General features: G+C 39.4%; 2 protein-coding genes across 2 annotated transcripts; both read right to left on the reverse strand.

Annotated features, from left to right (window-relative positions):
- Positions 1-7,043: 7,043 nt before the first annotated feature.
- LOC107188516 lies at positions 7,044-9,386 on the reverse strand. The gene is made up of 5 exons (XM_015576818.1): positions 9,025-9,386; positions 8,105-8,443; positions 7,695-7,899; positions 7,177-7,332; positions 7,044-7,100 (listed from the first exon to the last, which is right to left on the reverse strand). The coding sequence occupies exons 1-5, from the start codon at positions 9,384-9,386 to the stop codon at positions 7,044-7,046; spliced, it is 1,119 nt and encodes a 372-aa protein (XP_015432304.1).
- An 898-nt stretch (positions 9,387-10,284) lies between these two features.
- On the reverse strand, positions 10,285-13,774 carry LOC107188556 (putative pre-mRNA-splicing factor ATP-dependent RNA helicase DHX16). The gene is made up of 11 exons (XM_015576860.1): positions 13,585-13,774; positions 13,342-13,510; positions 13,019-13,260; positions 12,736-12,938; positions 12,366-12,661; positions 11,969-12,273; positions 11,744-11,901; positions 11,390-11,663; positions 10,753-11,294; positions 10,499-10,675; positions 10,285-10,416 (listed from the first exon to the last, which is right to left on the reverse strand). Exons 1-11 carry the CDS (start codon positions 13,745-13,747, stop codon positions 10,285-10,287), a joined length of 2,661 nt encoding a protein of 886 aa, XP_015432346.1. The 5' UTR covers positions 13,748-13,774.
- Positions 13,775-14,194: the final 420 nt, after the last annotated feature.

The raw sequence follows: 14,194 nt of genomic DNA on the forward strand, positions 1-14,194 counted from the left end.
AGTGTTGAACGGTTCTCCAGATTCTTTTCGTTCCGTTTACCTCACTGGAGCAAATTGTAGGCCGAGTAAGACATTTTGAGCACCTATTGCAAATGGAACATTCGAAATCTCGAGGTAAATTAAATATTCGAAATCTCAGTGCTCCATGATCCTTTAACCCTTTAACGCAAAGTGTTGCACCGGTGCAACGCTGATTTTTTCGTTAATATCTAACTTTTGTCAGCAAGCATCCGTAATTCCACTGATAGTTATCGCTTGGGAAATTCAAGTATTCCTTTCAAACATAAATTTAAAAAAATGGTTTAATACCGACATTTTTTACTTTGAAATAACAAGATATATATCAGTATAATATATATCTATGATATATATGTATATATTGTATATACTTATATATCAGTATGATAATTTTGGTATAACAATTTACAAGTCTGGGCGTTGAAGGGTTGAACAATCCATACCTTGAGTTCTTCTTAAATGATCTACCGACCTTCGTGAAGGTATCAAGATCCATGGAAACCACATGAATGCTCGAGAATTCAACGGGTATCGTTGCGCGTCTCATGATCAGCAAAAGTGTCATCCTTGTATCGTTATCGAAACACGCCCAGTCACATTCGAATATCATCTTTGGCACTTCAAGACTCTACGAACGAAAAGGGTTACGCGTGAATTTCCAAACATCATCGATCGATCACACGATCTCGTTACGGTAAGACTGAACCTTCAGTTTCACTTCATTTCCATACCAACAGTAGTAAAATATTTGCATGAGCGTATTAAACGAGTAGAGTATTACTTCGAAGAGCTTCGAGCCAAGATCCCGTTGCGTCAATTGATACAGATTGAAGCAGACGGTGTTAATGCTTACCAGAGACTGGCTGAACATGATTACCTTGAACTGCTTGTTCAACATTGTCGCATATCTGCAATGATTTCAGGAAGAATATATTACAGTAAATCCTCGATGAGTGTTCCAAGGTTCCTCGACAATGAACATTAAATATTTCATAAACTAATAGTTATAAATTTCTGAAACAAATATCATTGGCTTCAGAATTCCAAGTATCACTGTGCTAAACCTCATTAAAAAGTCAACGTTACACCTGGGGACCTTTTCTTGTCGAAGAGCCTTCGAACACTCATCGAGGATTTGGTGTATATCAGCATCTATATAATCGAGTATATCTAATTGAAAAAATGGGTTCGATCACGGAATAGATAAGGAAGCTTTCACGAACTTGTATATGTGATCGTGAAGATAAACACATTGTTTCGCTGATTCGCTGTCATTTTTTGCGATTGATTTCAGTCGATGCCCCAGTATCTCGAAATGGCAATACGTATGGATCAGTACGCCGCTAAACAAACTGTCGCAGGCGACAGTGATGAACGCGCAATAAATGATAGCGACGATCTGGTGGACGTAGGTGACAGTGAATCGAAAGGACGTGGAATAGTCGTACGGTAACCAGGCCCGATACAATAGCTTATTGTATCTGAAGTCATTGAAAACGGACATCAGGCACATCGAGAGTACGTAAAACTTGATTATCATCGTATAAGCGAGCGTGTTTCGGCTGCAAACACGAGATTTATCGTTAACGAGAATTTCCAGGAGTCTGCTAGATTCAGTTCCTCTGTTTATATTCTTACAGATTTCTCTTCCATCGCATGCTCACAGAACACGTAATATTTATAAAAAAAACGACCCATCTAATCTATTTTAAAGATAGGTCTGATAGATCCTTAAACTTGTTAGAGGGAATCATGTCCCATCTTGTTCAGATGGGACATGATTCAAAAAAAAGATTGAGAAACACTGTTCTAGAAAAAGTGAAACGAGAGGTTTTGCTAGGAGACTCACTTTGACACTTTGTCGAATCGCGTTCGAATTTCATCCTCCTCCTTATTCACCGAAGAAAATGGCTCTTTTTCCAATCTGTCGATCATATCCCCGATGTTTCGCTGGTTCATCAGGACGTTGCACATTTTCAAACAAATACCAAGCGCCGCGAGTGTCACGTAGAAATTGTCGCTAAAATCGTCCTGGTTTTCCACGTTAACGATCAGGTCCAGAACTTGAGAGATCGCCAATGTGTGTATCAGTAGCCAGACAACGGCGGTATAGACACGGTATAAGATCCTTTTCGACGGAGAGGTCCAAGAAGATGGCCTCAGACAGCCACACACGGAGAGAAGGGTGCAGACGTATCGTAGTGTGCGCATTATAATTCGATTTTCATGCATTCACCAGATCGTGAATTCTGGTGTCAAATTTTCGTTTTAATTCATCCCTCGAACAATAAAAAAAAAATAATCCGTTTCGAGTGGAGTTAAGGACGTTTTAGAGACCCTATAGCTCGACAGAGTTTTAGGTAGTACTGTTGACCATAAGAATATCGACGTGTATACCTCGTACGACTTTCTTCCGGAAGCATCCCCTTCCGACCAGCTGTATCATTACCGTAATTATCGTGAACGCGAAATACGCAACTATGTTTAAACGTCTGCTCTTGTTATTCGTCATTTTATTCTTGTCTCCTCTGTACAGAGTCCCCCCGTTGTGCAACCCAATAGGGAGGAGAAAAAAAGATACGCTGAAATATAAATGTCGGACGAGCAACCAAATGCAAAACGGACCGTAAATATTTAAGGGTGGATGCATATATTTTCCTCGGTTTTCTTCGTAATCGCTGGTTGCAGTTTCGTTAGCATATTCGAAAGACACACGAGAGGAAGAATCGAGGTCTCGGTTGATCGAGAAATATTTATTCTCAAGCTTTGCACATCATCATCTATACACCACTGTACTTCTATCCGTTGCTTATTCTCGTTGTCGATGATTTTACCAGAAAGACGAAAAATGAAGGGAAAGATCGTGTATGAGATAAGTGTTTGTTACGTTCGGTATCATCGATCTAAGAATTTTCTAAATGTAAAGTGGACTGTCACGTATATTACACGGTGTAATAGATTTCTCGACTTATCTTTAACAAACTTCGACTTCTAGTCTCGCTTTATCTCTCGACATACTCGTACAACGATCCTTTAGACGAATCGAGAGTGAAGCTGCTGTTTTTCTACGACGAACATTGTCCAGGTTAGTTTTTATCTCTGACCTCGTTGGAGCACATTAAATGCAGAATAAGATGCTTTGAGTATCTAAAAAAAAAACACAAGAATATTCGATAACGTTTCTCACGGAGGACAATTTTGTGATTAAGGTCTGAAGAATCGATTAGGTTATTAAAGTTACATATTTTTTTTATACTGACGCTCACGAAGGATTCCAGTTTCAAAGACGCGATATGGACACTGGTGAACTCGATGGGCACCGTCGCCCGTCTCATAATCATCAGGAGAATTCTCTTCTCGTTATTGTCGAGCATCGCCCAGTTCACATCGTACACTGTGTCAGAAATTTCGAGACTCTGGTAGGTAGATCGAAGAATATATCAGAATAGATCACAGTACACGAACGTTTCTGACAGTGGCTACGAACCTTCATCTTCACCTCGTTCCCATACCAACAGTAAATGAATATCTGCGTCAGTATGCAAGAGCTGTACAGTAGAATCTCCAAAAGTTTCGCGTCTGGATTCGTGGTTTGCGTTAGTCTGTAGAGATTGAAGCACACCACCAAAAGGCTCACCGCGAATTGCACGAAAATAATCATTTTGAACTCATCGTTCAACGCTCGGGCGAATCTGCAATTATATTTTTTTGTGATTCTTGTGATGGGGTAAACCGACCAGTACTTGACTGCATACCAGTGAATGACCATTAGGCAACGAAATGTAAATTATAAATTTAACATTATAAAATGTTTGTGAATGGAGTGTAGTTGCACTTTTAATATTCCACATTTTCAGTTCAGCGTATTAAGCAGACATTAATAAGTACAATTCTTATTAAAATTATTTCAGAAATCTAGCAATCATTTACTGGGCTTTTGCACGTTTTGCACTTAATAAATAATTTTCTCAAAATTACGATAAAAATATTTTTGTAAAAATTTCAAGAAAAATAAATTTAATTGCAATTTCAACAGCTGTTTTGTTGTTACAACGAAATACAGTCAAGTATTAATCTCGAAAATCCATAAATTTAACAATTCAGTCATTCACTGGTTGGTTTACCCTATGTTTTTTTTTTATTCAAGCGATTCCTGATCCGAACGATGATTCAAAAAAATGTTGTTTACGTTAATAATTAAACGATCGATAATTCTATGCATAGAAAGTGTTCACCGTGCAGAACCAACCGGTACATTCGATTGTGGTAACGTACGCACGATTTCACGGCCTCGTACTCGCCGTTTTTTAGCGCTTTCAGACGGCAACCGAGAATCTCACACTGGCTGTTTATGTGGATTAACATTCCGCAGATCAGACTGTCGCAGGCGACATGCAACAGCGCGCCAAGATACAACGCCAAACTCTGCTGGACGTATGTTAAAGTGTACAAATGGATCGTGGTGTAGTTGTACGGTAGCCACAACCGGAACACTAGCTGCCATTTTTCGGATGTCAAGAAGACTGTCATTGACATACAAGAGACCGTTCCTAGCAGCAGGATCATGTAGAGGAACGCGTTGACACTGCAAAACCATATTTTTTCGATGTTTAAAATACAGTGAATCATCGATGAAAATTCAATGGCTCCCACAGATGTTTTGGAAGTTCAAATTGTAATATAACACGTAAGACTATCGCTTCTGTTGCCTTTGAGGTAGTACAGTAAATCCTCGATGAATGTTCGAAGCCAATGATATTCGTTTCAGTCGCATATGGTTATTAGTTTATGAAATATTTAATATTCAGTGCCGAGGTGCGCTAGAACACTGATCGAGAATTTACTGTATTATGATATGGTATATTATTAGTATGAGAATTAATGTTTGTTTTTTTTATCAAGAATTGATAATTCAAACCATAGTGATTAGCATCGATGAAAATCGTTTCATTATTCGAGCCTATGTGCAAAAGTTTTGCAGTAGAGTTGTTGAAAACTTGAGAAATTGTGATCGATTTTACTTCAGATTTTTCAGAAAAAAGAGAGAATTTAAATGGATGAAATTCTGTGGTAGCCATCGAGCATTGATCGATGATTTACTGTATGCTTGAAATCTTCTAAACTGTGGTAAGATCATTGATAGAGTTTCAACATTCTAAAAGTTGACCTATTTTCCCCAGAATCATACAGTATACTTACAAATTACTCCACTTCTCTGCATCTTAATCCTTGTGTAGGCAATCAAAATATTCACGGTTATTGAGCATTGGAATACTTCTATTGAATCGGAATACATACTTCTATTCTGACAGATTAGATAAACATAGATAATTTTACTTTTCCAAAACTGTTAGTTTTCCCTTGCAATATTATATACCAAGTACTGTTTTAAACAAGAACATAAAAAAATGTGGAAGGAAATTTAGAAATAGGTACCTTAATACCTGAGTATCTGGTTGCCTACACAAGGGTTAAGCGTAAAAGGCGAAACTTACATTTAAAGAGCAACTTACTGGGCTTTCTTGTCGTATTTCGTTCGAACTCCAAGTTCCTCGAAGTTCTCCGGCAAAAACGGTTTCTCGTCGAAGCTGTTCATCAGACCAGCGATATTCCCGCGACTCGCGAGTAAACCATAGATCTTCTGGCAGGAGACCATCATAGCCAGAAACATGTACAAATTGTCGGCGAACTCGTTCTGCGTTTCCACGTTAACCAGTATGTCCATAAACTGATAGAACGTGATCGAGTAAACCAGAAACAATACGATCAGAGTGTACACGGTGTACAGTAGCCTCTTGCATTGCGAGGTCCAAGATTCTGGCCGCCAACAACCGCACACAGTAAGAACACTAAACGTGAACTTCAGAATACGCATTCTTCGAAGTGGTGTCTTAATTCAGGCGAATAATAGATGATCTATTTCACGTTTTAAGTTAACAAGATCCCGTTCTTGTGCTACTTGAAAATGTCGAAACTTTGGTGAATCGTCTGCAAGATGCTAACTAAACAATCTGGGTGACTATAGAACGATGAATCATCCCTGAGGAGAAAATATTGCTAGGTTTTTCTTCGATAGCGTTGCAAGTAGTAAATACCAAAAAACCACTCGACGAAATGTAAAGCATGACCATAGATATTCTTTACGTAGAAACAAGCGTCAATAAACCCCCTCGATGGAATGCCTGTCGTCCACATCCCCCTCCAATGCACGGGCTGTATTATTACCGTAATTTCCCCGCGATACAATCCAACGACTTCTGGAATTATATTTTTATTCATAACAAACCCCTTGGTATTTCAGAACGGTTTTCTTTACATCGTTCGGTGACAGTTAACGGTGCAAGGGAACGTTGTAGATAAATGTTCCTTTGAATATGTATGAACAGTGGAATAAAATATGTTTTCGACTGTTGATACACCAATATGAATCAATTTTTGAGACATAAGTTGGCTGTGACGCGATACCACCATCGTCCCTTGTTCATTTCCGGTATAACATTCGTGAGTGTCGTCGATGACTTTGTCGCGGAATAAACGATTGTTTCTTTCTTCTGTAGTTTACGATCGTTCGAAATTCTCTCGTGCAGATACAGACTACGGATCCTTCTGTAAATCCGTATTTGGGAAAAGTAATCTACAAGAATAGAAATCAAGCCGACAATTTATATAGTTCGTGAAGTTTAGATGTGCTCAGTAAGTATAGTCAGAAGATTTATGTTCATTCTGTTACTATAATAAGTGAACTATGGTAGTAGTAAAGTAAAATCATAACGTCATTATCAAAGTCATTCTATTATTTGTTACAGAAGTAATCAGAGAAAATTACTACACGTTGAATGACAAAAAAGAAACGCTTGGAATTTTTGTAAATCGTTGATAGTACAGCCTTCGGTAAAATGAATCACTTGTAAACAATATCTAAGAACTATTCCCTAAGAATTTATTATCGTGCATACTGAATACATTGCGATCTATCCAATCTAATTATACTGAAATTATTTTCAACCGATCGATCTTGCTCGTCGCTACATTTGTTTCTTTCTTTGTAGCAAGTTGTACGTCGAATAAGACATCTTCAGGATCTAGAACCAATTGAGTATTATTAATTTATTATTTAATTTCAACGAGAAATCTCTCTACTTTGAATTGTTCACTGACGCTCACGAAAGTGTTCAGGTCCATCGTGAACACGTACGTGCTGCTCAACTCGATCGGATTCATGGCTCTTCTCATGATCATGATCAGGCTTTTCTTCGTGCTATTATCGAGACGCGTCCAATCCATCTCGGATATCGTGTCCACCACTTGTACGCTCTATTATCACGAATGAAAAAAAAGAAAAAAATGTAGAAAATGGTGAGTGCTACATTGATTATATCCACGGAACTATCATAAACTTATAAATAGAGATAGACTGCGCGTCCAACGTGAAGAGCTGTCCTCAACATTACAGAGGAAGCGCAATAGTGGTCAGATCTCTTTCTCTCTAACACATCTAAAAAACCACCAATACTGTCCTCACCATTTTAATGATTAGAAATAGAAAAAGATCCGATCACTATTGCACTCTCTCTCTAATGTTGAGGACAGCTCTCCACGTTGGACGAGCACACTATCTTTACTTGTCTATAGGAACTATATAAAAAGAATAACGCTCTTTTGGCACAAATATCTACCTTCAACTTCAAACCGTTCCCGTACCAGCAGTAAAAGAATATCTGCGTCATCATACAAGCCATGTATAGAAGGAACTGCAAGTATTTAGCAGTCATCAACGGTGTATTCGATAATTCGTACAGAATGAAACACACCACCAGTGTACTGGACACAAGCTGAACACCGATTATCACGCGAAACTTCTGCTGTATAGTGTCGACGTATCTGCGTTCAGGAAAATACTGCTTAAAGAAAAAACGTGCTTCCCTGTTTTTGATTCGTAAAAGATTTTTCCTCTCTCCAATCGGAACCAGTCCCAGATAGCACATGACACCTTGAAGACGTCCATTTTACGTCTAAGGTGTCTTTAAGCCGTCTGAAAGGCGTCGTTAGACCTCATGTGCTATCTGAGATGTCTACGGAAACTGACCCATAGAGGTAATTATGGAAATGAACGATATCCCCGATCTGTGGTCTGACTTGCATTGGTAGCTCTTCCAGTCGGTGCTTCAAAATCTCGACCTGGCTGCACGAGTGAACGCACAAACCGCAGATTACAACGTCGCACGCGACGTTCAGAAGGGACGTTCCGATCAGAGCGATAATCTGATGGCCGTATACAACGTAATACAATCTTCTCGAGGAATAATTGAAAGGCAACCAGGCGTTGTACGCAAGTTTCTTGTGCCGAAAGTCGGTGAATATGGAGGATAGAATCATGCAGAGAACGGTGGTCTCCACTAGTGCTGTGTAATATATCGTGACAGATCTGTAAGTCCACTATGAATGTTACTTAATTGTCTGAGATTTCTTAGAGGCTACAATCTACAATCTGAGAATGCTTTGTATTCTATTTGCTTCTTTTCATTAATTCGGATAACTAATCTTCTTTATGCCCACAAGCGGAAATTTTACAAAAACGAAAGTAGAAGTTACTTGAAATATGTCTGACAAGGGTAGGCTCCAACTGTCCGACTTGGATTTTAACGGGGTGTTGGAACATGATTTTAAAGATATAAAAAAATTAAAGTAACGTACCTTTAAGATAGTAGTATTATGAAGTAGGTACTATGAAACAAGTCGTTTGGCTGGTAAATCACAGGTCCTGGGATCGATTACCGTTCACCGAAATATTTTTGTTTTACTCTGCTAATGCTACTTCGATAACTTAGACTATATCTTGAAGGTTCGTAACTTTAATTGTTCATATCATTAGAATTATCGAGTGTCTATACCTAATATTTCACATATATATTGTATACCATTATGAATATATACATATACGATCATCTTACAAAACCGCCTTAAAATCGAAGTCGGACAGTTGAAGTTTTAATAAAGTACGTTTACCCGATTCTATTGTCGAAGCTACGCTGAATCTTCGCCTCTTCGTGATTCCGTGGCTTGCAAGGCTTCCTGTTAAGTTTTTTACACAACATCTCGATATTATTATGATTCATCAACAGCGTGATTATCTTAAAACAGGACAGAACATTCGCGATGAACATGTAGACGCTATCGCTGAGCTCGTCCGCCGTTTCCACGTTCAGTATCACGTTCAAAAATTGCGATATACAAAAGGTGTGCAGAAAGGAGATCACCAGGATCGTGTACAAAGTGTACAACACCCTTTTGTATCTCATAGTCCACATAGAGGGTCGCCAACATCCGCAAATCGTTAATAGAAAGAATGCCGGTTGCAGAACTGTCATCTTTCATTCGAGCAAATGAATTTCAATTATTATAAAACTACGTGTCACAGTCCAGATTCAAAAAGAATTTTTTTTGCAGATCGATTTCATACAATTTCAGACAAATTTGAAAACATTCTTGGACCGTCTAGAGATATTATCCCCATCGTATTTTACGGAAATCCTTTCGAGAACAGCACTCTTTGATATTTTTCATCAACTATCATAGTCATGTTGCGTGTTTGTTACGATGGGACCACAGGACAAGAGATCTGGATAAAATTTTCTAAAACACTGGTCTATACCGTTCGAAAATAGTTTCCGAAGACGCTACGCTACCGTTCGTATGCGCCTAGCGTATCATTACTCTAATACTGTGTTACGGACGTGACTATAATAAAATTTGCGTTTTCATGAATCTGTCTCGCGACAGTCTCTTACGGCGGAATATAAGGATTTATTAATGTGGAAGGTGGTCCGATGTCGTTCCTTGGGGTTGATACTTTTATTTCCACGGTACATTAAATATTGAAGATTCGGAGACGAGACAACGAAGTACAGGGAAATATTTTACGTTCTTTTGTTTTAGTTTTTCCAGTCTGCGACTTACCGTTCCGACAAGGTGCAGGATACGGAAAAAAGATATGGGAAAGTTGAAGAAGACAATGTTATCGATAAATTCCTTTATTACAAGTGAGTGTATTTTTCAATTGTTTATTACTACAAGGCGTATCTTACCGTAAAAATCTCCTAAATACAGTTCGACGCTTACAAATACAATCATCTTACACGGCGAATCGTCGTTAAAAAATAGTGTTTCTAAAGGATCGCGGCACAATCACAGATATCTGTACAATTAATTTCATACAAGTTCGATAAAATCTTACAAGAATTTCAATTAATTCCGTAATTGATACATTCAGTTGGTCCCGTCGGGCCGTGATCTTCCCGCGACTTTCGGCATCTTCTTGTTCGTAGAATCCTCGAGTTCTTTTGGTTTGTAATAATGCGGCGCGACTTCCAGAAGCCATTTGCTTTCGATTTCCGTCACCTGGAACACAGTTACACGAGCATAATTAGGGACTTGTACAGAAAAGATAATCATCGAAACGATTCTCTGGCAAAGACTTTACCTGCCGCATGAATTCTTTCGTGGTGAACACTAACTCGTGATAGAGCAGCCAACGTGGAAGTTCTTGAAATAGTGAACTATTCGGATGTATCGACACCGTTTGATTGTGTTTCGCAGTTTTGTAATGGCCGCCTTTTGACAACCGGGCCACGTGGTAAAAATATCCCGCGGTAATAGCCTGTAAATAGACAAGAAAGTAGGAGACAGTACTTGACCCCTGTTAGACCAACTCTTGGAAGACATTGAATATATTACCTTTCGAATGTTCACAGTCTCCGAGATACCCGAGACGAGTTCCATTTCAACCCTCTGCATCAATCCAACTAACTGCTCCCTGACGTCCCGGGCTCTCTTCATCGACCTATGTTGAATGAAGTTTTCGTAACACCAATGAGTGCTGAAGTCACTTTGCTGCCACTGATTGTAGACGTTCAGTAAGGTGAGATGATCGCCACCAGGCACATGGAAGTTCTTCCGTGCCGTATCTGCGTGTATAATTTTGTCCTTGGGCCTATAAAAGATCGCACCGTTCACCGACAACATGGCAGCTATGGTGGCCACTTCCTCCGAGCAACGATATTGCTCGCTGGCCAACAACATTTTGGCCATCATAGGATCCAGCGGGAACTCGGCCATCCTTCGTCCCATTTTCGTCAATTCCCCGCGATGATTCAATGCTCCCAAAGCATACAGCTGCTCCAACGCCAGAACAAGGGTTTCATGGGGCGGTGGATCCAGAAAGTCGAAGTGAACTAGATCATTTATACCCAACGCCTTCAAGGTGAGTACGGCATTACCTGAAATTGCATTATTCATTTTGGCGTATTTGTACAATAAGGACCAAACGACGGTACATCACGCGTTTTTATTCGTTAATCGGTAATCACTATACCTAGATTAATTCTCTGAATTTCAGGCACAGTATTGTCCTCCAGCTCGTGTTGGTACGCCCAGGCTGTATACAACCGGAAACATTTTCCCGGAGCTACTCTTCCGGCTCGGCCGGCTCTTTGATTGGCGGACGCTTTACTGATCGGTACCACCATCAAGCTTTCCATGCCTGTTCGAGAGTTGAAGTTGTTTTGCTTGGCGAAGCCAGGATCTATCACGTATACTATATTGTCTATAGTTAGAGACGTTTCGGCTATGTTAGTAGCCAGAACAACCTGTAAAATAGTAGCTGTGTGTCAAAACCAAGAGAGACAAACGAATTTATTAATGGCATTTAAGTGCCTCTTATATATACCTTCCTAGCACCAGCAGGAGTCGGCTGGAATATCTTCGCTTGCATATCGCTCGGAAGATTTGCGTACACTGGTAAAATTAGAAGTTCCCCCAATTTCGAGCCCAGTCGTCTAACTCTCTCTTGCAGCATTTCCTGGCAGGTTTCGATTTCGTCCTGACCTAACCACATTTAAGTAAATCACGAGGAGTTGTTACATTGGTGGCATTAATTGCTCGTATTACGCACCAGTTAGGAATACTAATATATCGCCATGGGGCTGTGTCGCATGTATTTGAAGAATAGAAACTACACAGGCGTCAATGTAATCGGCTTCCGGAGCTTTCGTGTAATAAATATCGACAGGGAAACGTCGGCCTGGAATACGGAAGATAGGCGCGTCGTCGAAGAACTCGCTGAATTTCGTCGCGTCCAAGGTGGCTGACGATATCAACAGTTTCAAATCTGAACGAAATCTTGTAATATCTTTTACCAAACCAAATAATATATCCGTGTGTAGAGTACGTTCGTGGGCTTCGTCGATGATCATAACGCTGAAACGAAAGTGTATATTTTGTGAATTGCTTTATCATTTCTAGACATATTCGAGTAACATACATAAACGGGTCTTCATATTTCAATTTACCTGTAAGAAGCCAAGTCTGGTTCACTCAAAAACTCCCTGTGCAGCGTCCCATCGGTCATATATTTAATTCGTGTACGGTGGGAAGTACAATCTTCGAAACGAATCGCGTAACCGACTTCGTTCCCCAATTTTACAGCCATTTCGTGAGCGACTCTCGCCGCCACGGACATAGCAGCTACTCTTCTCGGCTGAGTACACCCTATGATTTTATTGTCTTCCGCGAAACCGGCTTCGTACAAATACTGCGGGATCTGAGTAGTTTTACCCGATCCCGTTTCTCCCTCTATTATCAACACCTGTAAGTACAATGTTTTAATAACAATTACAGTTTTGTTTTTTTAGTTTGCATGATATAACTATAGAAAACTACTTGGTGGTCATTGATGGCTTGAATCAAGTCGTTTCTGAAGGGGTAGATTGGAAGACTCTTCTTGGTCTCCTGTATCGTTTGTAATGCCTTCACTTGTGGGGGCGGACTTTCCTCGCGTTTCCGGTCCTTCATACTGCCAGGCATTCGCAAAGCTTGGACGAATTCCACCTCGTCCTCCAGAAGGAGATCGTAATCCTGTTGAGCTTTAAAAGTTCAAAGTATTTAAAGCTATGGCTGCTAGTTGTTGAAGTATCTGTAATGTATCTGCTTATGAATTCCATACCCTTTCTATCCTTGGCACCAAAACGAAAAACAGCAGAGGACATCTGATCTGATTCCCACTTGCTTTGCTCAGATTGTGGTGGTTCATTCTCCTGGACATCTTGTTCTGGTTCAACCTTTCCCTTTTCCAGGGGCATATGATACCGTTGTACTCTCTCAAGTTCCCTGGCTTTCTCATGTTCCTTTGCCAATTGAAGTAACTGCTTCTTGTGTAACCTTTCTCTCTTTTCTTGATCTGTCAAACTGATTACATTGATGTTGTATTAAATAAGCATTGATTATCATTATAACAATCTATCTTAAATTGTATCAAAGAAAAATTACATTTCCTCTTCAAATAGGTATTCATCATCGATAATATCAGCTTCCAATTCAGCTACTTTATCATCCTTGCGTTTCTCCAAATATTTTCTGCGTGATTCTACTCTCAGCTTTGGTACCAATTTCTCACGCATATCTGTTTCCATAATTTTAAGTCGCTTGGCTGCTTCAGCTGTAGAAACATATGCAGTTAAAATCCTTAAATGTAATATACTTGTCTTTATCGATGAGAGAAGATCCTTATACCTGCTCCTGAACCAGCTGGCATAGCAACCTTTCGTACTCTGCTTTCATCTTTTGCTTTAAGTCTAGTAGCAAATTCATCTCTTTCCTTGATATCTTTTTTACGTCTCTCCTCTTCACTGTCAGTGTCCTCACTAGAAGACTCCTTTCTTCTATATTTACTCATGATGTTATAGTTCAAAGGAGCAAGGTATATTTATTTTTTACAGAAACAGTACAATAAATACGAAACTACTTTTTCCTCTTAAGTGTAAAAACACAAAGCATCCTGCCTGAGTAAAAAAAAAAATACAATCTGCCCTATCCCTATTATGATTGGAGTAAAGCCAGAAGAAGATAAGGTTACTTTAGGTTAATGTAACTTAAACTGTAACTCCGATTAAAAATGATTCAGTGGCCTCGATCAGAGTTTTTCTTATTGTATTTTTAATAAACGACAAAACAATTGAAACGGCTGCCATAGGCAAATAAAAGAAATCACTCTTTTAAATGACAGTAACAATACGTTCGTTTAAATTACGAGAGATTAAATGTATCGCATCCATGTGACAACCGAAGGGAGCATGTTGCTTAGCAACGTACCGAACGTCAGATGACTAAACATGCGTACTAT

The sequence above is a fragment of the Dufourea novaeangliae genome, unplaced genomic scaffold (assembly GCF_001272555.1).
Source record: "Dufourea novaeangliae isolate 0120121106 unplaced genomic scaffold, ASM127255v1 scaffold133, whole genome shotgun sequence".
Classification (NCBI taxonomy): domain Eukaryota; kingdom Metazoa; phylum Arthropoda; class Insecta; order Hymenoptera; family Halictidae; genus Dufourea; species Dufourea novaeangliae.